Genomic DNA, 26825 nt, shown 5'->3' on the forward strand with positions numbered 1-26825 from the left:
CAGAGGGCAGGACTCGAGCAGCCATCTGTGGACCCTGGGGCACGGAGGCATGTGGGAGAGGGCTGCTCCACGGCAGTGGCTGAAGGGCTGGGTTGTGCCCCGAGGAGGGCGGATGAGGGTAAGAAGTGGGGTCCCCAGGGGCTTTAGCAAGAGGAGGCACAGGAACTGGTTGCCAGCTACAGTGAAGGGAACATGGCCCTGAGGTCAGGAGCTTGGTCAAGTCACTGTCTACGTGGGCCTTGGTGTCCTCATCTGTGAAAGAGGAAGGGATGGGGAAGCTGACTCCAAGGCCCCTCCTAGCCCTGGTTTCATGAGTCTGAGGATCCCAGGGAAATGGGCTTGGCAGTCTGACCTGTGAGGTCGTGGGGTCCAGGGAGGGGCACCGAGCTGGAAGCGGGAGGCAGAGGGGCTGGCCGGCTGGGTCAGACACAGCTGAAGCAGAGGCTGTGACCTGGGGCCTCAGAACCTTCACCCCTGAGCTGCCACCCCAGGATCTGGGTTCCCTCCTTGGGGGGCCCCAGGGAACAAGTCACCTGTCCTTTGCATAGGGGAGCCCTTCAGCTATGTGCAGAAGGTTCTGCTTTGCCCCTTCCTCCCTCTAGGTGCTCAGCTCCTCCAGCCCACTAGTCAGATGTGAGGCTGCCCCAGACCCTGGGCAGGGTCATTTCTGTCCACTGACCTTTGGGATGGGAGATGAGCTCCTGGCCCCTGAGAGTCCAAGGGCTGGTGCGGTGAAACCCGCACAGGGTGGAAGTGGGCATCCCTGTCCCAGGGGAGCCCCCAGGGACTCTGGTCACTGGGCTTGCCGCTGGCGTGCTCAGTCCTCCAGCACTTACGGACACCAGCATCTACTGACACCAACATTTACAAACACCGACATTGACCGATACCGACATTTACCGACACTGACATTTACCAACACTGACGTCTACTGACACTGGCATCTACCAACACCAACATTTACCGACACCGACATTTACTGACACCAACATTTACCAACACTGAAATTTACCGACACCGACATTTACCGACACCAACGTTTACCAACACCGATGTTTACCGACACCGACATTTACCGACACTGATATTTACCAACACTGACATCTACTGATGCTGGCATCTACCGACACCGACGCCAGCATCTACCAACACGGACATTTACCAACACCGACATTTACCAACATTGACATTTACTGACACTGACATCTACTGACACTGACATCTACTGACACTGGCATCTACTGACGCTGACATTTACCGACACTGGCATCTACTGACACTGACATTTACCAACACCAGCATCTACCAACACCGACATTTACCAACACTGACATTTACTGACACTGATATCTACTGACACTGGCATCTACTGACACCAACATTTACCAACACCAGCATCTACCAACACTGACATTTACCAACACTGACATTTACCAACACTGGCATTTACCAACACCCATGTTTACCAATGCCGACGTTTACCAACGCCAGCATCTACCAACACTGACATTTACCGACACCGACATTTACCGACACTGACATTTACTGACACTGACATCTACTGATACTGGCATCTACCGACACTGATATTTACCAACGCCAGCATCTACTGACGCTGATGTTTACCAGCACCGACATTTACGAGCACCGACATTTACCGACACCAATATTTACTGACATCAACATTTAGCCATGTGATGGGGGCCGGCTTGGGGACAGGCCTTGCTCTTGGCACTGGGGATGCTGCAGAGACCAGACAGACTCATGGTGTCATGGACTTCTGCTTCTTCTCCAGCCTCATGTACTGGACAGACTGGGGAGAGAACCCTAAAATCGAGTGTGCCAACTTGGACGGGCAGGAGCGGCGTGTGCTGGTCAATGCCTCCCTCGGGTGGCCCAACGGCCTGGCCCTGGACCTGCAGGAGGGGAAGCTCTACTGGGGAGACGCCAAGACAGACAAGATCGAGGTGAGGCTCCTGTGGACATGTTTGATCCAGGAGGCCTGGCCCTGCCTGGCTGTCCCTGGGCTCCCGAGAGGCCAGGCCCAGCCACCTCCTGCAGCCAGATGTACGTATTGGCGAGGCACCGATGGGTGCCTGTGCTCTGCTATTTGGCCACATGGAATGCTTGAGAAAATAGTTACAATACTTTCTGACAAAAACGCCTTGAGAGGGTAGCGCTATACAACGTCCTGTGGTTACGTAAGATGTTATTATTCGGCTGGGTGCCTGTAGACACAGCTACTTGGAGACTGAGGTGGGAGGATTGCTGGAGTCCAAGAGTTTGAGGCCAGCCCGGGCAAAGGGGACACAGGAATCCTCTGCACTGCTTTTGCCACTTACTGTGAGATTTAAATTATTTCACAATACAAAATTAAGACAAAAAGTTAATCACATATCCACTGCCTTGCTTAAGACAGAAAACATGGGTGTTGTTGAAGCCAGTGGCAGCTGCTGGCCTGAGTTTGGTGACTGGTTCCCAAGCAGTTGAAGGTAGTTTTGTTTTTCCATAGATGTCTGTTCTCCCTATGCTGGGTGCAGCCTCGCCCTGCCGCTGTGGTCGGGTTTCAGTGGCCTCGTCCCGTGAACGCAGCCTCGCCCTGCCGCTGTGGTTGGGTTTCAGTGGCCTCGTCCCGTGGACGCAGCCTCGCCCTGCCGCTGTGGTCGGGTTTCAGTGGCCTCGTCCCGTGGACGCAGCCTCGCCCTGCCGCTGTGGTCGGGTTTCAGTGGCCTCGTCCCGTGGACGCAGCCTCGCCCTGCCGCTGTGGTCGGGTTTCAGTGGCCTCGTCCCGTGGACGCAGCCTCGCCCTGCCGCTGTGGTCGGGTTTCAGTGGCCTCGTCCCGTGGACGCAGCCTCGCCCTGCCGCTGTGGTCGGGTTTCAGTGGCCTCGTCCCGTGGACGCAGCCTCGCCCTGCCGCTGTGGTCGGGTTTCAGTGGCCTCGTCCCGTGGACGCAGCCTCGCCCTGCCGCTGTGGTCGGGTTTCAGTGGCCTCGTCCCGTGGACGCAGCCTCGCCCTGCCGCTGTGGTCGGGTTTCAGTGGCCTCGTCCCGTGGATGCAGCCTCGCCCTGCCGCTGTGGTCGGGTTTCAGTGGCCTCGTCCCGTGGACGCAGCCTCGCCCTGCCGCTCTGGTCGGGTTTCAGTGGCCTCGTCGCATGGGCGTGCTTTGGCAGCTTGCTTTTTGCTCACCTGTGGAGCCTCTCTTGAGCTTTTTTGTTTGTTTTTGTTTGATTTTGTTTGATTGTTTGTTTGTTTTTGTTGTCGTTGTTGCCCAGGCTGGAGTGCAGTGGCGCGATCTCAGCTCACTGCAACCTCCGCCTCCTTGGGTTCATGCCATTCTCCTGCCTCAGCCTCCCGCGTAGCTGGGATTACAAGTGCCCGCCACCATGCCTGGCTAAATTTTGTATTTTTAGTAGACAGGGGGTTTCACCATGTTGGTCAGGCTGGTCTGGAACTCCTGGTCTCACATGATCCACCTGCCTCGGCCTCCCAAAGTGTTGGGATTACAGGTGTGAGCCACCGCGCCCAGCCTCTGTTGAGCATATTTTGAGGTGCTCTTGGTGCCAGTGATATGTTACATGTGTCCCCATCACACCATCGTCACCCATTGAGGTGACATTGGTGCCTCTCCTCGGGGTGGACGCCTCCCTCTGTTTCCAGCAACTTCTGAAGGATTTTCCTGAGCCTCATCAGTCCTTGTTGACGTCACCATCGGGGTCACCTTTGCTCTCCTCAGGGCTCCCAGGGGAGGCCCGAATCAGGCAGCTTGCAGGGCAGGGCAGGATGGAGAACACGAGTGTGTGTCTGTGTTGCAGGATTTCAGACCCTGCTTCTGAGCGGGAGGAGTCTCAGCACCTTCAGGGTGGGGAACCCAGGGATGGGGGAGGCTGAGTGGATGCCCTTCCCACGAAAACCCTAGGAGCTGCAGGTGTGGCCATTTCCTGCTGGAGCTCCTTGTAAATGTTTTGTTTTTGGCAAGGCCCATGTTTGCGGGCCGCTGAGGATGATTTGCCTTCACGCATCCCCGCTACCCGTGGGAGCAGGTCAGGGACTCGCGTGTCTGTGGCACACCAGGCCTGTGACAGGCGTTGTTCCGTGTACTGTCTCAGCAGTGGTTTTCTTGAGACAGGGTCTCGCTCGCTTACCCAGGCTAGAGTGCAGTGGTGCAATCACGGCTCACTGTGGCCTCAATCTCCCTGGGCTCAGGTGATCCTCCTGCCTCACCCTCTGAGTAGCTGGGACTACAGACACATACCACCACACCCAGCTAGTTTTTGTGTATTTTTTGGGGGGGAGATGGGGTTTCGTTGTGGTGCCCAAGCTGATCTCAAACTCCTGAGGCACAAGCGATCCACCTGCCTCGGCCTCCCAAAGTGCTGGGATGACAGGCATCAGCCGTCACACCCAGCTCAATGATTTTATTGTGGTAAAATAAACATAGCACAAAATTGATGATTTTAACCATTTTAAAGTGAACAGTTCAGGCTGGGCGTGGTGGCTTATGCTTGTAATCCCAGTACTTTGGGAGGCTGAGGTGGGCAGATCACCTGAGGTCAGGAGTTTGAGACCAGCCTGGCCAACATGACAAAACCCAGTCTCTACTAAAAATACAAAAATTAGCTGGGCATGGTGGCAGGTGCCTGTAATCCCAGCTACTCGGGAGGCTGAGGCAGGAGAATCGCTTGAGCCCGGGAGGTGGAGGTTGCAGTGATCTGAGATCATGCCACTGCACTCCAATCTGTGTGACAGAGCAAGACTCTGTCTTGAAAAATAAATAAATAAAAAAAATTTTAAAAAGTGAACAATTCAGGGCATTTAGTATGAGGACAATGTGGTGCAGGTATCTCTGCTACTTTCTACTTCTAGAATACTTTCTTCTGCCCTGAAGGAAACCCCATGCCCGCCGGCACTCACGCCCATTCTCCCCTCTCTCCCAGCCTCTGTCAACCACTAATCTACTTTCTGTCTCTGGGGGTTCACTTCTTCTGGACGTTTTGTGTGACTGGAATCCTGCAATATGTGGTCCCTGCGTGTGGCTTCTTTCCGTAGCATTGTGTTTTCCAGATTCACCCCCACATTGTCGCACGTTATCAGAACCTCATTCCTGACTGGGTGCAGTGGGTTAGGCCTGTAATCCTAACATTCTGGGAGGCCAAGGCGGGACGATCACTTGAGGCAGGAGTTTGAGACCAGCCTGGCCAGCCTAGCAAGACCCCAGCTACCAAAAAATTTTAAAAGTTAACTGAACGTGGTGGTGGGCACTTGTGGTTCCCAGCTACCTGGGAGGCTGAGGTGGGAGGATCGCTTAAGCCCAGGAGGTCAAGGCTGCAGTGAGCTATGATCGCACCACTGCACTCCAGCCTGGACAACAGAGCAAGACCCTGTCTGAAAAAAAAACCAAAAAAAAAAGTTCCTTCTTTTTTGTGGCTGGATGACATCCCATTGTATGGCCACAGCACATTTTGTTTGTCTGTTTATTGGGTGGTGGGCAGTGGTTTCCACCTTTTGTCTCCTGTGAATAATGCTGCTGTGAACATTTGAATTCAATGTTTGAACACCTGTTGTGAATTATTTGGATATATGCATAGGGGTAGGATTGCTGAGTCCTATGGTAGTGTTAGGTTTGACTTACTGAGGAACCATTAAACTGTTTTCAACAGTGGCTGCGCCGTTCTGCATCCCCACCGGCAGTGTGTGAGGGTTCTGACTTTACCTCCTCACAAACGCTGCTTTTCCATTTAGAAAAATATTCAGCTGGGTGCGCTGGCTCACGCCTGTAATCCCAGCACTTTGGGAGGCCGTGGCGGGCAGATCACCTGAGGTCAGGAGTTCGAGACGAGCCTGGCCAACATGGTGTAACCCCGTCTCTACCAAAAATATAAAAATTAGCCGGGTGTGGCAGCGGGCGCCTGTAATCCCAGCTACTTGGGAGGCTGAGGCAGGAGAATCACTTGAACCCGGGAGGTGGAGGTTGCAGTGAGCCAAGATTGCGCCACTACACTCCAGCCTGGGTGACAAGAGTGAAACTCCATCTAAAATAAAACAAAAATAAAAATAAATAAAAATTTATTAAAACATTCATCACAGCCAGCCTAGTGGGTGTCCCATGTGGCTTTGCCTCGCATTTCCCTGATAACTAGGATGCTGAGCGTCTTGTCCCAGGCTTGCCACACCTCAGCACTTTGGGATATGTCGCACAGTCCCCATTTGTGAACGAGAAATGAGGTTTAGGGAACAGCAGCTGTGTCATGTCACACAGCGAGCAGGGGGTCTCTGGGCCGTCTGACCCCACAGCCGACCAAGCTCCAATCCTTACCGCCTCCTAGTGTTGTGGATGTAGCCCAGGGTGCTCCCACATTTTTCAGATGAGAACACCGAAGCTCAAAACAGGAGTGTTTTGTCCACATTGGATACACGATGTCTGTGGTTTGGTCCTGAAGTCACTTTATATCTCAGTGGTCCAGACTGGAGTAGGACAGGGGGTTCTGAGGAATGGGGAAGGTGTCTCAGGTGAAAGGAAGGAATTCCAGGTTCTCCATACTGTCCTTGGGAAGTTAGAAGACTCAGAGGGTCTGGCAAAGTCAGACAAAGCAAGAAGAGAAATGCAGTCAGGAGGAAGCGGAGCTGCCCAGGAACAGGGGGGTCGCAGGAGCTCACCCCCAGGAACTACACTTGCTGGGGCCTTCGTGTCACAACGACGTGAGCACTGCGTGTTGATTACCCACTTTTTTTTTTTTTTTGAGGCGGAGTCTCACTCTGTCGCCCAGGCTGGAGTGCAGTGGCACGATCTCGGCTCACTGCAAGCTCCGCCTCCCGGGTTCACGCCATTCTCCTGCCTCAGCCTCCCACGTAGCTGGGACTACAGGCGCCCACCACCGCGCCCGGCTAATTTTTGTATTTTTAGTAGAGATAGGATTTCACTATGTTAGCCAGGATGGTCTTGATCTCCTGACCTCATGATCCGCCCGTCTCAGCCTCCCAAAGTGCTGGGATTACAGGCGTGAGCCACCGCGCCCGGCCCGATTTCCCACTTTAAGAATCTGTCTGTACATCCTCAAAGCCCTATACACAGTGCTGGGTTGCTATAGGGAATATGAGGCTTACAGGCCATGGTGCTGGACACACAGAAGGGACGGAGGTCAGGAGGTAGAAGGGCGGAGAGAGGGAACAGGCAGAGGTCACATCCTTGGCTTTCAAAATGGGCCAGGGAGAGACACCCTCTGAGCATGGCAGGACAGGAAAGCAAGATTGGAGCACATTGAGAGCAACTGAGGTGGCTGGGCGTGGTGGCTCACGCCTGTAATCCCAACACTTTGGAAAGCTGAGGTGGGTGGATTGCTTGAGGCCAGGAGTTCAAGACCAGCCTGGCCAACATGGTGAGACCCCGTCTCTACTAAATATACAAAAATTAGCCAGGCGTGGTGGTGCATACCCGTAATCCCAGCTGCTTGGGTGGCTGAGGCAGGAGAATCGCTTGAACCTGGGAGGCGGAGGTTGCAGTGAGCCGAGATCCCGCCACTAAACTCCAGCCTGGGCCACAGAGTGAGACTCCATCTCAAAAAAAAAAAAAAGAAAAAAAGACCAACCGAGGAATTGAAGTGGGGGGCGTCACAGTAGCAGAAGGGGGATCGTGGAGCAGGCCACCCTGTGGTCACGCACTGGAAGCTCATTACCTGACGATTTGGAGCTCATCACTGGGGGCCTAAGGAGAAGAGATACTGAAGGATGAGGAGTGATGGCGCGGGGCACGGGTGTCTTTGGTGGCCGGAACTTGGGGACTGCTGGGGTGCCTCACTGCAGGCCTTCTCAGCGCCCTTCATATGCTTACACAGGCTGTTTCTAAGAGGGGGATACATTGCATAAGCGTTTTCAGACTACCTCATCATGGGTCCCTTTCTTTACCCGCTGTGGCCCTGGTGGCGCACTCTCTGGGAAGGTGCAGGTGGATGCCCAGACCCGCCCTGCCATCCACCTGCACGTCCAGAGCTGACTTAGCCTCGAGATTGCTGCTGGCACCTCCTGCCCCGGGACACCTCGGATGTGCCCGTGGAGATGCTGGCTCTGTGTTTTCTGCTGGAGTTTGGTGCGTCTTTTCCTCCTGCAAGTGGCCACTGCTCTTGGGTATGTCCTCAGGCTTCTGCGAGTTATGGCTGCTTCTCAGGTCCTTGCCCAGCGCCAGGAGCAAACCCTCCTGGCACTTTGTTCAGGGGTGGATGCGCCAGTGTTCCTGCTGTGGACCCCCATCTCACATGAGGGTCTTGGGCCTGCAGGCTCATTCAGCAAACACCCGCTGAGTATGCAGTGTGTGCCAGCTGTGGCCCAGGCAATGGCGGGGACAGTGGCTGCTGCTGGGGTTGTGGTGGATTCTGGGGACTCTGGGGACAGCTGAGGTGCAAGGAGCCACGGCTCCTTGAGGATGCAGTTGGACTCCAGGTGGAAGGGATGGTTGGGGGAGGTATAAATGGGGTCAGGGAGGAGACACATTTGGAACAATGGGAACATTTTTAAGATGCTATGTCGGGAGGCAACAAGGCAGCCAACCCAGGTGCTGAGGAGCCCACACCAGCCCTGGACGTGTTTTGCTGCTCACCTTTGCCGGGGAGTGGTGGGAGAGAGGATTCTGTTCCACGTGGTGGTGTGCGCAGCTGGGCTCTGTGGAGCTGGGCGCTGGGAGGAAGGTGCTTTCTGGGGGGCTAGCCAGGCCCTGCCTTTGAACACAATCAGGCTCCAGGTTTTCAGCTCCCAGTGCATGAGAGGACTTCACGGGCAGCTGTGGCTGATCCCTTGATGAATTGGGAGAAGAACAAAGGTCTATGAAATGAGGTTTCATGTAGATGGCATTACAGACGCCCACAACAGATTTACAGAGTGGAGCGGAGACGGCGGATGGGTCTGGGAGGCCCCTCCTGCTGGCCTTGTCTGTGACAGCTGTCCTGGGAATCAGCTTCCAGGCCGCCCCAGCAGCCTGACTGACACACACAGGGGTTTTAGCCGCGTCCTGCGACCGGCTGTTGCCATCATCAGTGACAGCTGGGAGTGGCGGTGGCTCCAGCCCTGGGCACCCTCCCCACCTGCTGGGGCCCACCCAGGGCAGTCCTGACACCTACAGTTTGCTTGGAGCCGCATCCGAGTCCTGCCCCACCGCGTGTGAGGCCTGAGTGGTCGTGGGCTGAGGTCCCCTGATTGCGGCCCCACCTCCCTTCTGCTTCACATAGCTGCCTCTTCTCACCGTTTTTCCAGCCTCCTGGGCTAGGAATTCCAGTGTTGTGCTGGCTTTGCCTCAGGACACCTCCTTAGCCCTCTTCCTGAGTCTAGAGCCCCGGGGATTGGAAGTTCTGGCGCCTGGGACACCTGCAGCCACACTCAGCTTCTCCTGTGAGCCTCCAGCATGTCCCCTCAGGACCAAGCCCTCACGTTCTTGCCTCCCCGCCCACCTGGGCTCAGCCAGGGGAAGGCCTGGCTGGGAGCGTCTCCCCTCTGCCCTGCCCTTCTCCCCTCTACCCTGCCCTTCTCCCCTCTGCCCTGCCATGGCTTTTATATCCTGTGCCACAAGACATGGCTGTGTGTGAAAGTGGCAGTGTCTGGCATCTCTGCAGGTCTCTGAGGCCCACGCTCCAGTACCGCTCTTCCCACCCGCTGGCCATGCCCTCATGCTGGAGGGACAGCCCAGCCCTCTCCCGAACCCCAGCCCCGCGTGCGCAGCTGCCCCCGGCCCTCTCCCCTGGAAGCCGGGGTCACTCCAGCCGTATGCCATGGTGGGGACATCCTGCTTCATTGGCCTCCCAGGGAAGGTCCTCTTTCCAAATGGCGACACCTGGTCCCTGCCTGGAGGCTGGAAGCTGTGGCCCTTGTATGCCCCTCCAGGGTCTGTGCGCTCGGTTGGCCCGAGTTCCCATCACCGTCGTCATCATCACCATCATCATTGTCATTTCGCTTGTCTGTGAGCCGGCCTGGTCTCCCAGAGCAGAGACCCTCTGAGGTCCAGCCTGAGTTGGGGTCTCTGTGCTGACCCCTGACGGGGACTCGGGACGTACCAGGTCTGGGTCAGGAGTGACCCCCAAACCTCGTGCCCTTTGACAGGCACCCCTGACTTTTGCTAAGTGGGTGGAGGTGACATCACTCACAGCGGGAGTGATGGGACAGGGTCTGTTGGCTGCACTGTGCTCCCAGGGATCTGGGGAGAGGCTATACCCCTGGGCTTTGGCACAGCAGAGCCGTGTGTGTTTGTGTGTGTGTGTGTGTGTGTGTGTGTGTGTGTTTTTGCGTGCGCGCACATGTGTATAAGATCTTTTTTTATTACATGAAGCAAGATAACTGTTGCTGTTTCCTTTTGGGTTTTGTGTTCGACAGAGTGGGGTACTTCTTCCCTCAGACAACAGAACTCTCCCCTTTAAACATGTGCTCTCAGAGGGTGGGTCTTGGGCTCATGTCTGTTTGCACAACCGAGTCAGAGGAAACACAGGGTTCTTCATAAAAACACTGCACAGCAGGCGACTGTCCAGAGTCAGCCTGCAGGACGGCAGCCGCCCTGCCCCTCAGAGCACAGCTAGGGTGGGCTGCTTTGGGATCTCCCGTCCTTCTCTCCCAGCTGGCAGCCAGCAGCTGGCCCATTCCTTGGTGTGCTGGTCAGGGGGTCGTGCGCCTGCTCTGCTCACCCTGGGAATGGGACAGAAGCTGGCAGCTCGGAGAGGACAGGGCTGGACCCTTTGGTGGCCTCTGGCTGGACCATCTCATTGTCCTCAGACACAGCCTCTCGGGTCTAGTTTCATTTCCTGAAAAACAAGTACACAGAACTAGAGCAGGAGTCGAGAGCTACGGTCCCCGGGCCAGATCCAGCCCTGCCGCCTGTTTTCACACCATGCTCAAGCTGAGTGGGTTTTACATTTTTTAATTACTTGAAAAAAAAAAATCAAAAGGGGGTTTCATGACCCATGAAAATTATATGGAATTCAAAAAAAAAATTATATGGAATTCAAATTTCAGTGTCCATAAATAATTTCTTGAGACAGGGTCTCGCTCTGTCACCCAGGCTGGAGTGCAGTGCTATGGCATGGCTCGCTGTACCCTTGACCTCCCAGGCTCAAGCAATCCTCCTGTCTCAGCCTCCTGAGTAGCTGGGAGTACAGGTGTGTGCCACCAAGCCTGGCTAATTTTTTTTTATTTTTAGTAGAGACAGGGTCTTTCTATGTTGCCCAGGCTTTTCTGGAACTCCATCTTGGCCTCCCAAAGTGCTGGGATTACAGGCTCGAGCCACGGAGCCCAGCCTGTTTTTGTTTTTTCACTGATAAAGTTTTGCCGGGTGTGGTAGTGTGTGCCTATAGTGATTTGGGAGGCTGAGGTGGGAGGATTGCTTAAGCCCAGGAGTTTGAGGCTGGGCTCAAGTGATCAGGAGGTGAACTATGATCATGTCATTGCATTCCAGCCTGGGTGACAGAGCAAGAACCTATCTCTTAAAAATATATATTTAAAAAGTATTGGGTGTGGTGGCTCATGCCTGTGGTCCCAGCTACTTAGGCAGCTGAGGTGGGAGGATCGCTTGAGCCCAGGAGTTTGAGGTTGCAGCGAGCCAAGATCGCGTCACTACACTCCAGCCTGGGTGACAGAGCCCAGACCCTGCCTCTTTAAAAAAAAAAAACCAAAAAACATGTATTGGAACACAGCCATGCCCGTTCAGTCACGTGCTCTCCATGCTGCTTTCTGCTCCAAGAGACCCTTATGGCCTGAAAGCTGAAAATATTTTCTATCGTTTACAAAAATGTTTGCTGACCTCTGTCCTGGAAAATTCATCTCCCAAGTTCTCTTCCGGCACTGGCGTTCCTGGGTGTCCTAAATTTGGCCCCTGTTATTTCTGAACTCTGTTTTGGCTCTGTTCCCTTCCAGGAGCCAGGACAGGCACGTTCTCTGCATCTTGTCCCCTGACGCCCAGAGGCTTGGCTCGGCTCAGGCATTCTTGGAAAGATTTGGCTCCAGGAAAGGCAGAGGCCTCCTGAGTCGGCCCAGAGGGAACCTGCCCCAGGTCTGGGGGAGGCCTGACCCAGCAGAGTGGCTTTTGCCAATGGGTTGGGCTGGTCAAGGTGTGCTGAAAGTTGTCCTCAGAAGGCCACTTTGGGATTCCTTCCTCCAGTATTAGAGCAACTGAGAACTGCTCATTGCGAGCCTGATGTTTTCCCAGTTGGCCGGGTCCACCAGGTGCCCCGGGATTCTGGAATCTGGGTGGAAAGTAGGGGGCTTGGGGGAGTGTCCTGGGTTCTGGAATCCAGGTAGCAAGTGGTGAGGTTCAGGGAGTGGCTTCTGAGCCACCATAGGGGTCTCTGTGGGAGGCTCTGCCCATCCAGGAGATTCCGCAGGCCCTGCCGGCCCAGAGCCAGCGTTGCGCTTGCCGAGGCTACAGCCAGCCCCAGCCGGGTGGAACAGCCCGTCGCCTCCTCTCACTTTGTTTTGGGGCCACCTGGGAGTGTGGACCAAGGGTAGAGAGGGAGGAAGTGGCTGCCGGCCGCTGCCCAGCACCCTTGTTTGCCTTGGGCCCTCTGTGGGCTCCTTTTTATTGCTCTTCAATGAAGCCAGGGAAATGGACTTCCTCACCTCACTTCAGTTCAACATGTCTGGAAATTTGGTATTAAAATTAAGAAAGTGTGGAAATAGAGCAAGAAGAGAAAAATCTCTCCAAGAGATAATAGTGACCTCTGAGCTGGGCGCGGTGGCTCACGCCTGTAAATCCCAGTACTTTGGGAGGCTGAGGCGGGCAGATCACCTGAGGTCGGGAGTTTGTGACTGGCCTGACCAAGATGGAGAAACCCTGTCTCTACTATAAATAAATAAATAAATAAATAAATAAATAAATAAATAAATACAAAATTAGCCAGGCATGGTGGCGCCTGCCTATAATCCCAGCTAAGGCAGGAGAATCGCTTGAACCTGGGAGGCAGAGGTTGCAGTGAGCCAAGATCATGCCATTGCACTCTAGTCTGGGCAACAAGAGTGAAACTCCGTCTCAAAAAAAATAAATAAATAAAAAATAAAAATAGTGACCTCTGGCCAGGTGCGGCAGCTCATACCCATAATCCCAGCACTTTGGAAGGAAGGCCGAGATGGGCAGATTGCTTTAGCACAGGAGTTTGAGACCAGCCTGGCCAACATGGTGGAACCCCATCTCTATAAAAATAGAATAAAATTTAAGAGGTAATAGTGACCTTTTGGTAGATCGAAACCTGGATTGCTTTCTTTTTCTAAATGCTGATTCTTTTCTTTGTGGTGTTTGTGTTCTGTGCCGATGTCCCTCCCCTACCCAGCCCTGTTATTGTGAGTGGAAGAAGGGGCAAGGGTTCGCCCGCTACTGTGAGCCCCTCCTCTCACGCTGGGTGTCCTTGGAGAAGCCTGCACTTCCTCATTGTACACCACGGCCGGGTCCCTCCCTGGAGTGGTTCTGTGCTGCTGGGATGGGGCCAACCCCTCAGGTGTTTTCTGAGTGTCACACACAGGCGTGTGCATTCATGGCCTTTGCGTGTCTTCCTGTTGTGGAGGCAAAAACGTGAAGAACCCTAGATGATTTTGGGACCAGGGCTCCATCACCTGCTGTTCATTGCACACCGGAGCATCCAGGCATGGGTGGAGAGCTCAGACTTCCAGGCACGGTCGCAGGGGCTCGTCTAACCATGTTCCCGCCCGCCTGCTCATCAGAACCGCCTGTTGGGAGCTGTTATCATGACCCTGTACCTGGGCCCTGGAACTGCCTGTTGGGGGCTGTTATCATGATCCCATACCTGGGCCCTGGGCCATCCAATTCTGACTTAATTGCTCCAGGTTGGGGCCAGGCCGTTGTTTTCTGTTTTGTTGTTTCCTCTGTGACGTTAGCCACTGGGCTAATCTGAGCCCCTCAGTTACAGGTGGAGAAACTGAGACCCATGGGGGTACAAGGACTTGCCGAGGACCCAGAGCCGCTTGGGGGCAGAGCTGAGGCGGGGCCTGGCTTTGGGTCCCAGAGCTTCCAGTCCTCTTCCCGCTCTCCTAACAGCTTTTTTTTTTGAGACAAGATCTCACCCTGTCACCCAGGCTGGAGTGCAATGGCATGATCTCGGCTCACTGCAATCTTCGCTAGCTGCGTTCCAGCGATTCTCCTGCCTCAGCCTCCTGAGCAGCTGGGATTACAGGTGTGTGCCGCCATGCCCAGCTCGTTTTTTTTGTACTTTTAGTAGAGATGGGGTTTCACCATGTTGGCCAGGCTGATCTCGAACTCCTGACCTCAAATGATCCGCCTGCCTCGGCCTCCCAGAGTGCTAGGATTACAGGCTGGGATCACACTGTGCCTGGCCCTAGCAGCTTTGTCCTGTGCCATCCAACAACAGATGACCGAAGTCTTTGTTTCTTAACATGCATTCCATCTGCCTTACAGTTTTGCCACCTGCAAAACAGAGGACTTGTCGCTTTTCTGGTAAGCTGGAAATGTAATCTGGTAGCAGGAGGCCTGTGGAAGCTTGCCTTTAATGGCCTCGTGTCTCTTTCATCCTGTCCTGAGAGCCGGAGAACTTGGATGTTGCGCCTAACCCAACCTTCCTGTTAACATACAGTTCCGCAGGCTCATGGATCATCAGAACCACGTCCTATCTCACGCGGCTGTATGCTTCCATTGGTTCAGGTGTTTTTACCTTGACAGTATTTTCTCCTCGGTGGCTTTTGCGGTGTTTGCTTTTAATCAGCATTGACTCTTCAAGAAAAATTTTTGCTGCTACATCTCAGAGGAGACAGGGTGGAAAGCATCTGAGACCTGCAGGCTCAGACTTAGAACCAGAAGTGCCCTCAGAGTTCATCCGGCCCTGACCCAGCGGGAAATGAGTTCACAGAGAAGCGGGAGAACTTTGCCCCAGGCCCTGCCATTGCTCATAACTGCCCCAGGTCCTTACATTTGCTCCAGGTCCTGCCCCAGGCCCTGCAGTTGCTCATAACTGCCCCAGGTCCTTACATTTGCTCCAGGTCCTGCTCCAGGTCCTGCAGTTGCTCTGTGTGGTGGGTGTGATCTGGAGCCCTCCGCCCATTGCTGCACCTGGGGCAGGCATTGCTAATTGATCCCAGGACTCCTTCCTGCGGAGCATGCCCTGGTTCTCCAGGCAGCCGCTGCCCGTCAGCCTGCAGTGGTTCGGGAGAGGACACCTGCTTGCCTGGTCTGTTCCAAATCTTGCTTCTCATCCCAGCACAGGTAGGGGGTGCTATGGGAAAGGGATCCTCAGCTGGCCCTGTCACTGCTCTATCAGCTGGGGACGTGGCATCCTAGTGAAAACATCATGGCCGGCGCGGTGGCTCACGCCTGGAATCCCAGCACTGTGGGAGGCTGAGGAGGGTGGATCACTTGAGGTCAGAAGTTCGAGACCAGCCTGGCCAACATGGTGAAACCCCATCTCTACTAAAAATACAAAAATTCGCCAGGCATGGTGGCGGGCACCTGTAATCCGAGCTACTCGGGAGGCTGAGGCAGGAGAATCGCTTGAACCTGGGAGGCGGAGCTTGCAGTGAGCCGAGATCTTGCCATTGCACTCCAGCCTGGGCAACAGAGTGAGACTCTGTCTCAAAATCTCAAAAAAATAAACAAACAAACAAACAAAAAAAAACCGTCATTTATCCAGCACCCCTGGGGAACCATGATACCTGGTGTTTTATGGTACCTGGCAAGGTGCAGGTGAAGTTGCGGCTCTTGGGCATTGAACCCGTCTTGTTTGGGGCAGCTCAGGCCCCAGGCAGGGTCAGGGTTGGCTCTCGTTGGCGTGGCCCTGGCCCATCCAGACCTGTATTTCTGCCGTCCTGCAGGTGATCAATGTTGATGGGACGAAGAGGCGGACCCTCCTGGAGGACAAGCTCCCGCACATTTTCGGGTTCACGCTGCTGGGGGACTTCATCTACTGGACTGACTGGCAGCGCCGCAGCATCGAGCGGGTGCACAAGGTCAAGGCCAGCCGGGACGTCATCATTGACCAGCTGCCCGACCTGATGGGGCTCAAAGCTGTGAATGTGGCCAAGGTCGTCGGTGAGTCCAGGGGGGCCCCAAGCCATGGCTCAGCCATGCAGACTTGCATGACGAGGAAGTGACAGGTCCATGCCTGGGCGTAAGTGTTGAGCTGAGGTGCCCCGACCTGGGGAAGGGCAGGACAGGAAAGGTGACAGTATCTGGCCAAGGACAGATGGGAAGGGACCAAGGGGGCTGATTAGGGAGTGGTTATGGACTAGGAATGTCGGTAACAATGGTTAGAAAGTGACTAACATTTGTTGAGCACCTGCTGTGTGCCCGGCCCTGGCTGGGAGCCTTCGTGCCCAGAGTGACCCCGTCTGCAAATGTAGTTCCTTGCCCTACTTGCACTGGGGAGCAGGACGCAGAGCCGTGCAACTCACAGGTGCCAAGCTCAGGACTCCCTCCTGGGTCTGCCTGGGCTGGGCTGTGCTTGTTGCCCCTGTGGCCCACGCATGTGCACCTTCCACCTGAAAGCCAGGATCTTCAGGACGCTCCCCGAGGAGGTCATTGTCTGGCACAATGATTTGTCTCTTCCTGAAAAGGTGACAGAGTTACACTGGAGAGAGCAGCATCCAGGTGCGGCAGGGACAGGCCTGGGGCTTGCGGGCAGGGGCTCTGTGTCCTACTGGGGTCCCGCGCTGCACCTGCTTGTCAGAGGCACTCAGTCAATCTTTGCTGATGAAGGATGAGAGGACAGAGGACGTGATGCTTGCTGCTGCATTGCCCGCAGTCCTGGGTGAGATGCCCGGGTTGACTCTGCCGCCCGTTGGGTGGATGTGATGTCAGATCCCTGGCTTTAAAATACGAGGGAGCTGGGAATTGAGGGAGCAGGTTGGGGCAGAAAGCACAGCCCCGTGGAAGCCTGGAGCTGAGGCAGTGTGGGCGACCCCTGGAGCAGTGAGTGCTTCCTTCACGGCCTTCATCGCACCCTGCAGTCCTCATGCAGGGGATGCAATCCATGAATTTAGTTTTCCCAGCCTCCTTTAAAAACGCGTTCATGCTGGGGCCGGGGCAGTGCAGTGGCTCACATCTGAAATCCCACCACTTTGGGAGGCTGAGGCAGGCAGATCACTTGAGGTCAGGAGATTGAGACCAGCCTGGCCAACATGGTGAAACCCCGTCTCTACTAAAAGTACAAAAAAAAAAAAACAAAAATTAGTCCGGGTGTGGTATCATGCGCCTATAATCTCAGCTACTCGAGAGGCTGAGGCAGGAGAATTGCTTGAACCCAGTAGGTAGAGGTTGTAGTGAGCCTGTATCGTACCACTGCCCTCCACCTGGGCAATAGAGCGAGACTCTGTCTCAAAAAGAAAAAAAAAAAAAGAACATTTATGCCAGGTGCGGTGGCTCATGCCTGAAATCCCAGAACTTTGGAAGACTGAGGCAGGAGGATCACTTGAGCCCAGAAATTTGAGAGTGTCTTCCCTGGGCAACATAGAGAGACCTCATCTCTACCAGAAAAAAAAAAAATTACAAAAAATTAGCGTGGCATGGTGGCATGTCCCTGTGGTCCCAGCTACTTAGGGGGCTGACGTGGCAGGATCACCTGAGTCTGGAGGCAGAGGTTGAAGTGAGCTGAGATCATGCCATTGCACTCCAGCCTGGGTGACAGACAGAGACCCTGTCTAAAAAAAAAAAAAAAAAAAAAAAAGCATTTACTATCCACCATGGAAGGTGAGACTGACCTGTGAGTGATTGTTCAAAGAACAAAAAATAAACCCCAGAGATAAGACAAAAGGGTGCCTCCATGGGGGTGTGATTTAAAGCTGAGAAATTGGGCTTCTTCCTCCTCCCCTCTCACCCCATGGTTTGCTAAAGGAGATGGGAAAAAGGATTCTTTTTTTGGCTGAAATATTTAACACTAAATTAAAGCCAATTTTAATAGCACTTTGGTTGATGAGTGAAATTAACAGACTGGCCAAAAATAAATGAACGGTCTGTACTATGTGAAAAAGAGGCAGCTTTGGCCATGCTGGGCCAATGTGAGTTTTCAGGGTTGCTGGGAATGTCTTGTGAATCGGAGGAAGGGCCTAGCTGGGACTCTCAGGAGCCGAGGCCCTGAGGGGCAACTTGCCTGGTCCCTGCCCTGAGGCGTTAACTGCTTTCTCCCTGGGCCGGATCGCAGGCCCGGAGGCTGGACCACTGGGCTGGCACTCTTGCCGAGCTGCTCCCTGACTTCCTGACCATGCTCCTTTCAGCAGCCTCGCTGCACTTTAGTTTCCTTGAATGAAAAATGGGGATGAGAATAGCTCCTACCTCCAAGGTGAATGGAGTGAGTTCGGACAGGTGACTCCCTGGGACCAGTGCCTGGCGCCTGACAAGGTCCAGTCAGAGCCCACACTGCTGTTACTGATACCCTTGGCTGTACCAGGGGAGAACTTGGTTGCCATTGCCAGGTGTTCTCCCACCACCCCCACTACTGTCCCTGTTTGATGTGTGGTGGGAATAAAGCTGTGCACATTGGAGCTTTTGGCACATCCTGGCTTTCAGGTGAAAGGTGCGTGTGTGTTTGAGGGTTTAGCCTGGCCAACCCAGCCGTGAGGTCGGACCCGACCCGGGGGTGAGTCCTGAGCTCGGCACCCCTGAGCTGTGTGGCTCACGGCAGCATTCATTGTGTGGCTTGGCCGCACCCCTTTCCCTGCTGGGCTGTTGATGTTTAGACTGGAGCCTCTGTGTTCGCTTCCAGGAACCAACCCGTGTGCGGACAGGAACGGGGGGTGCAGCCACCTGTGCTTCTTCACACCCCACGCAACCCGGTGTGGCTGCCCCATCGGTCTGGAGCTGCTGAGTGATATGAAGACCTGCATCGTGCCTGAGGCCTTCTTGGTCTTCACCAGCAGAGCCGCCATCCACAGGATCTCCCTCGAGACCAATAACAATGACGTGGCCATCCCGCTCACGGGCGTCAAGGAGGCCTCAGCCCTGGACTTTGATGTGTCCAACAACCACATCTACTGGACAGACGTCAGCCTGAAGGTAGCGTGGGCCAGAACGTGCACACAGGCAGCCTTTATGGGAAAACCTTGCCTCTGTTCCTGCCTCAAAGGCTTCAGACACTTTTCTTAAAGCACTATCGTATTTATTGTAACGCAGTTCAAGCTAATCAAATATGATCAAGCCTATTTAAAAAAAAAAAAGATGATTATAATGAGCAAGTCCGGTAGACACACACAACGGCTTTTGTGAAATGCTTGTGTGAATGTGAAATGTTTGTTGTCTGTTGAGCTTGACTTCAGACACCCCACCCACTCCCTTGTCGGTGCCCGTTTGCTTAGCAGACTCTTTCTTCATTTATAGTGCAAATGTAAACATCCAGGACAAATACAGGAAGACTTTTTTTTTTTTTGAGACGGAGTCTTGCTCTGTTGCCCAGGCTGGAGTACCGTAGCGTGAGCTCAGCTCACTGCAACCTCTGCCTCCCAGGTTCAAGCGACTCTCCTGCCTCAGCCTCCTGAGTAGCTGGGACTACAGTCACGCACCACCACACCCAGCTAATTTTTAAAATATTTTTAGTAGAGACAGGGTTTCATCATGTTGGCCAGGCTGGTCTTGAACTCCTGACCTCAGGTGATCTGCCCGCCTCGGCCTCCCAAAGTGCTGAGATAACAGGTGTGAGCCACCGTGCACGGCCTAGGAAAACTTTTTGCCTTCTAAAGAAGAGTTTAGCAAACTGGTCCGTGGGCTGGCCTTCTGATTCTGTAAAGAAAGTTTGATTGGTGGCTGGGTGTCATGGCTCACACCTGTAATCCCAGCACTTTGGGAGGCCGAGGTGGGCGGATCACCTGAGGTCGGGAGTTCGAGACCAGCCTCACCAACGTGGAGAAACCCCCGTCTCTACTAAAAATACAAAAAAAAAATTAGCCGGGCATGGCGGCGCCTGCCTATAATCGCAGCTACTCGGGAGGCTGAAGCAGGAGAATTGCTTGAACCTGGGAGGCGGAGGTTGTGGTGAGCCGAGATGGCACCATTGCACTCCAGCGTGGGCAACAAAAGTGAAACTCCATCTCAAAAAAAAAAAAAGTTTGATTGGTGTAACCAAAGCGCATTTGTTTATGGATTGTCTGTGGCGGCTTTTGTTCTGCCGAGTTGGGTTGTGACGGATCTGTATGGGCTCTAAAGCCTAAAACATGTGCCATCCGCCCTTTACAGAAAAAGTGTGCTGACCTCTGTTCTAAAGTATTGGACAACTACAATCTTTGCTCATTTATTATTCTACGATTTGTTTTCTGCTTTTTGTTGTTGTTGTTGTTGAGATAGGGTTTCCCTCTGTCACTCAGGCTGGAGTGCAGTGGTGTAATCTCAGCTCACTGCAGCCTCGACCTCCTGGGCTCTAGTGATCCTCTCATCTCAGCCTCCCTAGTAGCTGGGACTACAGGCACACACCACCACTCCTGGCTGATTTTTTTTTTTTTTTTTTTTTTTTTGTGGAGACAGGGTTTCCGTATGTTGCCCAAGCTGGTTTCAAACTCCTAGACTCAAGCGCCCACCTCAGCCTCCCAAAGTGCTGGGATTACAGGCGTGAGCCACCATACCCAGCCTATTCTACTGTTTGTATTACATAGCTTTAAAAGATTTTTTTTATGACTTTAAGTCACAAGGGTTCTTTGTAGAAAAAATAAAATATATAGAAAAGTATAAAAAGAAAGTAAAAATTGTCCATAACCTCTCCAGCCAGAGACGACCATTGCTGACACCGCAGCATATTGCCTTCAAGTCTTTTTTCTCTAAGATAGCATTTCTCATCATCACAGTCATATGCTATGCAGAATTCTGTATCCTGATTTTTTCACTTGACATTACAACAGGTATTTGATGACGCTGTGACAAACTCTTTGGCACAATCTTTTAAACGTATGAAATACTCCACTGCACAGATGTTCGCTTTTAGGCTTAACTGTTCTTTTATTTTGCATGTGCTGGTTACAGCCGGGCACAGTGGCTCATGCCTGTAATCACGACACTTTGAGAGGCTGAGGCAGGAGGATCACTTGAGCCCAGAAGTTTTGAGACCGGCCTGGGCAACATAGTGAGACCCCATCTCTACAAAAAACTTTTTTAATAAGTCGGGCGTAGTGGTGCATAGCTGTAGTCCCAGCCACCCAGGAGGCTGAGTTGGGAGGATCGCTTGAGCCCCAGGAGGTTGATGCTGCAGTGACCTGAGATTACTCCACTGTACTCCAACCTGAGCGACAGAGCAAGACTTGTCTGGGGGGGAAAAAAAAAAAATATATATATATATATATACACACACACACACACACACACACACATATGTAATATAAAAAATATATATTTATAAACATATATAAAATATATATTTATAAATAATATATAATATATAATATGTATTTATAAATATATATTTAAAATATATAATGTATATTTTAAAATATATATACATTTATAAATATATAATGTATATTTTAAAATATATGATATATACATTTATAAATATACATTTATATTATTTTATGTAAAATATATATAAAATCTCCAAGTTGCTTTTTCCAAAAAGGTGTCTTGCTGCATTTCAAACATTCATTTAAAAACTTGAATGCTGGTGATCTGGTCCAGAATGTGTTCAGTAGCTGCTCCCAGTGGCCAAGCGTCTCGGGAGATGTCTACAAAACACGCTGGTTCTGGCCTGGCGTGGTGGCTCACGCCTGTAATCTCAGCACTTTGGGAGGCCGAGGCAGGTGGATCGCCTGAGGTCTGGATTTCGAGACCAGCCTGGCCAACTTGGTGAAACCCCATCTCTACTAAGAATATAAAAAAATTAGCCAGGCGTGGTGGTGGGTGCCTGTAATCCCACCTACTTGGGAGGCTAAAGCTGGAGAATCGCTTGAACCCAGGGGGCAGAGGTTGCAGTGAGCCGAGATCACACCATTGCACTCCAGGCTGGGCAAGAAGAGCGAAACTCCGTCTCAAAAAAAAAAAAGATGCTGGTTCCTAAAATGTGGCCCTTTTCCTCCTCACCTGCTGCCAGACCATCAGCCGCGCCTTCATGAATGGGAGCTCGGTGGAGCATGTGGTGGAATTTGGCCTTGACTACCCCGAGGGCATGGCCGTTGACTGGATGGGCAAGAACCTCTACTGGGCCGACACTGGGACCAACAGAATCGAAGTGGCGCGGCTGGATGGGCAGTTCCGGCAAGTCCTCGTGTGGAGGGACTTGGACAACCCGAGGTCGCTGGCCCTGGATCCCACCAAGGGGTAAGGGTTTGCCTGTACTGTGCGTCCTCGTGTCCACCTCGTATGAGACAGTGCGGGGGTGCCAACTGGGCAAGGTGGCAGGCTGTCCGTGTGGCCCTCGGTGATTAGAGCTGTACTGACGTCATTAGCCTTGATGGTGGCCAGGACTGGTAGGACCCTCAGAGGTCATGGAGTTCCTTCGTGGAGTGGGTGCTGAGGCTGTATCAGGCACAGTGCTGGCTGCTTTCACCTGGGCCGTCTCACCGAAGCGTCCATGGAGCCTGCATAGGGCGGGTAACTGTGTCGATTTTACAGATGCAGAAACAGGCTCAGAGAAACTGACTGACTTCCCTAAGGTCACATAACCAGTTAGAGCAGAGCTGGGCCAGGAAGTGCCGTCTCAGGCTCCCAACCAGGCCTCCTTGCTTTGCACTCTGTTGCCAAAACCATGATCCAGAACTGACTTTGAGGTCCCCGGGCCTCAGGCTCCTCCGAAATGGCCTCTTGGAGGCTGCTGAGCCACAGCTTAGGACCCACCTCGAGAGGCAAATGTGCTTTGAGCTGCCAGGCGTCCTGGGGGCCCTGCCTTGGGCATGGGGTTCAGACAGGCCCCAGATGTGTGGGGCGTCTTTCTGGACTTGAGTTTTCTTTTCTGTGCGGTGGACACAGTGCTCACCCCGTAAAGCACCTGTGATGTGTGCAGCAGCCCAATCCCTGCCTGTCCCCTGTTCTGCTAGGGAAGGAAGGAAGACTTCAGGATGGCAGGACAACAGAAAGAGGTCCAGGTTTTAGAGCAAGGGCAGGCCAAACTTAGAAAATTCTGGAATGAGGATGTGCATTTCCTCTTCTGGATCTGCTAAAAGAAGAGGGAAGGAGGGGCTGCTGGGGGAGGAGCCCAGAGCCGAGTTTACATCCGGATCCCGCAAGGCCTCCCCTGCCCTGAGGTCTTGTTTTGTGATGTGCTTGTATCCATCCTGGTTTCTGCCGTGTCCCCAACATCCGGCCAAGCTTAGGTGGATGTTCCAGCACACACTCACCCTGCCTGTCTGTGCACCTGTTTTTGTGTCCGTAAATGGGTATTTACTCACCTTACAAGTGAGCCACTGTGGGAATTCAGGGAGGTGGCACAGTGACCACCCCTGGAGGGATATGTGTGTGGCAGGGGGCAAGGGTCTCGCCCTTCCCTGCTTCCTGCGTGTGGCTTTCTCCAGGACGGGGAGGGCTGAGCTGAAGAGGTGGGGACAGTTGCGTCCCCCCGCCACCCACTGTCCTGCGGTGAGAGCGGACTCACTGAGCCTGCCCTTCTCCCTTGTGCCTTCCAGCTACATCTACTGGACCGAGTGGGGCGGCAAGCCGAGGATCGTGCGGGCCTTCATGGACGGGACCAACTGCATGACGCTGGTGGACAAGGTGGGCCGGGCCAACGACCTCACCATTGACTACGCTGACCAGCGCCTCTACTGGACCGACCTGGACACCAACATGATCGAGTCGTCCAACATGCTGGGTGAGGGCCGGGCCGGAGCCTGCTGGTCATGGAGGGCGGGGCAGCCAGGCGTTGGCCACCTCCCAGCCTCGCCGCACGTACCCTGTGGCCTGCAAGTTCCCCGACCTGGCAGGAGCTGTAGCCACACCCACGACTGCCCAGCAGCCTCACCCTGTGCTGTGGGAGTTGTCCCCGTCCACCCCTGAGTGCCGTTGCTGCAGTTGTGTCGGGAGAGGCTCTGGTGACAGCTGTTTCCTGTGCACCTGCTGGGCACTAGGTCCCAGCTAATCCCTGTGCCAGGACTCTAATTTGACCCTACCACACATGGTGGTTTTCATTGCTGGGGAAGCTGAGGCCTGAGGAAGTCACATGACTTGCCTTAGGTCACAGAGCTGGTGAGTTCAGGATCCCCCAGAGATACCAGGGCCAGCACTTGATCCCCACCCAGCCCTGAGCCCCACCGTGTGCTAGGATTGTGCTGGGAGTGTCCACACGCCCGGGACCCCAGGGCTAGTGCTCTCATCTTCTTTTTCCAGATCATGAGAATGAGGCTCAGGGAAGTTTGAAAAAAACCTATCCCAAGTCACACAGCAACAGGAGCAGGATTTGAACCCAGAACAGGGGACCGCACACTCTGTTCTGCTAGAGTAGTTAGCTGTCCTGGGTGATATGGCAGGTGACAGGGGCCACTGTGCTTAACAAAGGAACCCCCATCCCCCCTGCCAAGTTGGGAGACTGGAAGGTCAGGGGCAGAAGCTCTGAAGGGCCAGGTGGCAGTGGCTCACACCTCTAATCCCAGCACTTTGTGAGGCCAAGGCGGGCAGATGGTTTGAGCCCAGGAGTTCAAGATCAGCCTGGGTAATGTAGTGAGACGCCATCTCTACAAAAAAATTTTTAAAAAATTAGCTGGGCATGGTGGTTCATGCCTGTAGTCCAAGCTACTTGGGAGGCTCAGGTGGGAAGATTGCTTGAGCCCAGGAGGTTGAGGCTGTGGTGAGCTGTGATCATGCCACTGCACTCCAGCCTGGGCAATAGAGTGAGACCCTGTCTCCAAAAAAAAAAAAAGAAGAAGAAGAAGAAGAAAAAGAAGCTCTGAGGCTCCAAGTCCCCAGGCACCCCTTGGCTTGAGGGCAGACAAGGGAGGAGAGGGTCACCTGGGCAGCCCTGACTTTTGTCCCCTGGCAGAGGGACCTTCAGTGACCCTGGCCCTAGGAGAGCCTCTGAGCACGTCAGCCATGTCGAACCGCTCAGGAAGGGCAGCAAGAATTTGGCTTCTGACCTCTGCCTCTGCTACTCGCCATCTGCACTGGGTGTGGTTGTGCCCATTTTACAGATGAGGAGGCTAGGGCATCGACCAGCTGAATGCCTTGTCCCAGGTATTGTGTAGGCAGAGCTGGCAGTTGAACCCCGTGTCCTGGTTGTCAATGGGGGTGGGGTGCACCCTGACTTGTGAGGCCAGTAGCAAGGTTTGCATGTGACTTCGTGACCGTCACCCAGCTCTGCAGCACATCCCGTGACCCAGCTCATCCAGGCCGCATGCAAACCTGTTGCCAGGCGAGAAACCAGTCACAGCACAGCTGTGGTTGCCTGAAATGATTAAGCTCATTAATCACCCCGGAGTGAGGACAGACTCAGATGAAAACCAGCAAAAGCCCTGGAAACTCATGTGACCCTGCCAGTGAGGGCGGCCATGTGCATTGCAGCCTGGCTGTCACTCCGCTGTACGTGTTTTGGACTTAAACGCTCCGGATGTTTACTGAGTGCTTGATTAATAATATGGAAGGCCTGGGCTCATTGCTGTGGGAGTGAAGGATGCACAGCCAGGCCTGACATGATGAGAACAGGAACCTGGAGTCTCGCTGCCTGGGTGGTAATCCTGGCCCTGCCACTTAGCAACTGTGTGACTGTAGCCAGGTCACTTAATTTTGCTAGATCCTGCCTGCGCTTCAGTGGATCTTGCTGGTTTTCCAAGGTGGCCAAACACTTTAAGGCATTCACGTGGTCGCTAGGCTGCAGGGTTGAACCCTGGCTCACCCCGCAGGGCACCGTGTGCTCTGTGGCCTGGCTGTGCCGTTGCTGACACCGTGCCCGTGTGTGTTCATGCAGGTCAGGAGCGGGTCGTGATTGCCGACGACCTCCCGCACCCATTCGGTCTGACACAGTACAGCGATTATATCTACTGGACGGACTGGAATCTGCACAGCATTGAGCGGGCCGACAAGACTAGCGGCCGGAACCGCACCCTCATCCAGGGCCACCTGGACTTTGTGATGGACATCCTGGTGTTCCACTCCTCCCGCCAGGATGGCCTCAATGACTGTATGCACAACAACGGGCAGTGTGGGCAGCTGTGCCTTGCCATCCCCGGCGGCCACCGCTGCGGCTGCGCCTCACACTACACCCTGGACCCCAGCAGCCGCAACTGCAGCCGTAAGTGCCTCATGGTCCCCCGCACCTCACTGCCTCGTTAGATCAGGCTGGTTCTGGGAGCTGAAGCTGAAAGGAGCTTCTCATCTGGGGTTCCTGGGTGTACATAGATGGTTGGGTAGGTTGTGCACTGCACAAGCTGCATGATGTTACCTGGGGGTCCAGGTCCAGGCTGGATGGACTTGTTGCTTCATCAGGACATAGATAAATGGCCAAAACCCCTCAGCTGGAAGGTCCTGGGCAGGATCTTTGGGTGTGAAAACCAGTCACAGGGGAAGGGTGCTTGCTCATATTGCCAGCACAGTGCTGAGTGCTTTCCATAGCGCTCGTTTACTCCTCAAGCCTGGAGGGTGGGGAGTAGCATGGTCCCATTTCATGTACAAGGAACCCGATGCACAGAGAGGTGTGGCAACCCATCCAAGGCCATACAACTGGGGTGGGTTGAGCCGGGGTTGACTGTGGCAGGCTGGCTCAAGAGTCCCTGCTCCTGAACCCTTGCCAGGCAGCCTGGCATCAGCTTGGGGAATTTTTGCCCTGACCTTCGGAAGCAGGTGGGCCTCTTTGTTCTCATGTCAGTGATGAGAAGAGTGACTTTCCTATGGCCCCTCTGGAGTACAGGTGTTTCCTGTTGGCGGGCTCTTCCCCCATGACATCAGCAGCGAGCTGGTTATGATTCCCTACGCAGAACTTGATAGTTTATAAAGCTCTTTGTCATCCAGGCCCCGCT

The 26825-nt window shown here is 53.8% G+C and overlaps 1 protein-coding gene across 1 annotated transcript in view; it reads left to right on the forward strand.

Annotated features, from left to right (window-relative positions):
• LRP5 (LDL receptor related protein 5) overlaps positions 1 to 26825 on the forward strand; it is a 138109-nt gene that overhangs the window by 75438 nt on the left and 35846 nt on the right. Inside the window, exons 7-12 of the mRNA XM_031016247.3 lie at positions 1796 to 1967; positions 15795 to 16011; positions 18680 to 18969; positions 21980 to 22206; positions 23508 to 23692; positions 25778 to 26101. Of these exons, the coding sequence (XP_030872107.1) occupies positions 1796 to 1967; positions 15795 to 16011; positions 18680 to 18969; positions 21980 to 22206; positions 23508 to 23692; positions 25778 to 26101 (1415 nt within the window). The remainder of the gene's footprint in view (positions 1 to 1795; positions 1968 to 15794; positions 16012 to 18679; positions 18970 to 21979; positions 22207 to 23507; positions 23693 to 25777; positions 26102 to 26825) is intronic.

Source organism: Gorilla gorilla, chromosome 9, assembly GCF_029281585.2.
Source record: "Gorilla gorilla gorilla isolate KB3781 chromosome 9, NHGRI_mGorGor1-v2.1_pri, whole genome shotgun sequence".
Lineage (NCBI taxonomy): Eukaryota > Metazoa > Chordata > Mammalia > Primates > Hominidae > Gorilla > Gorilla gorilla.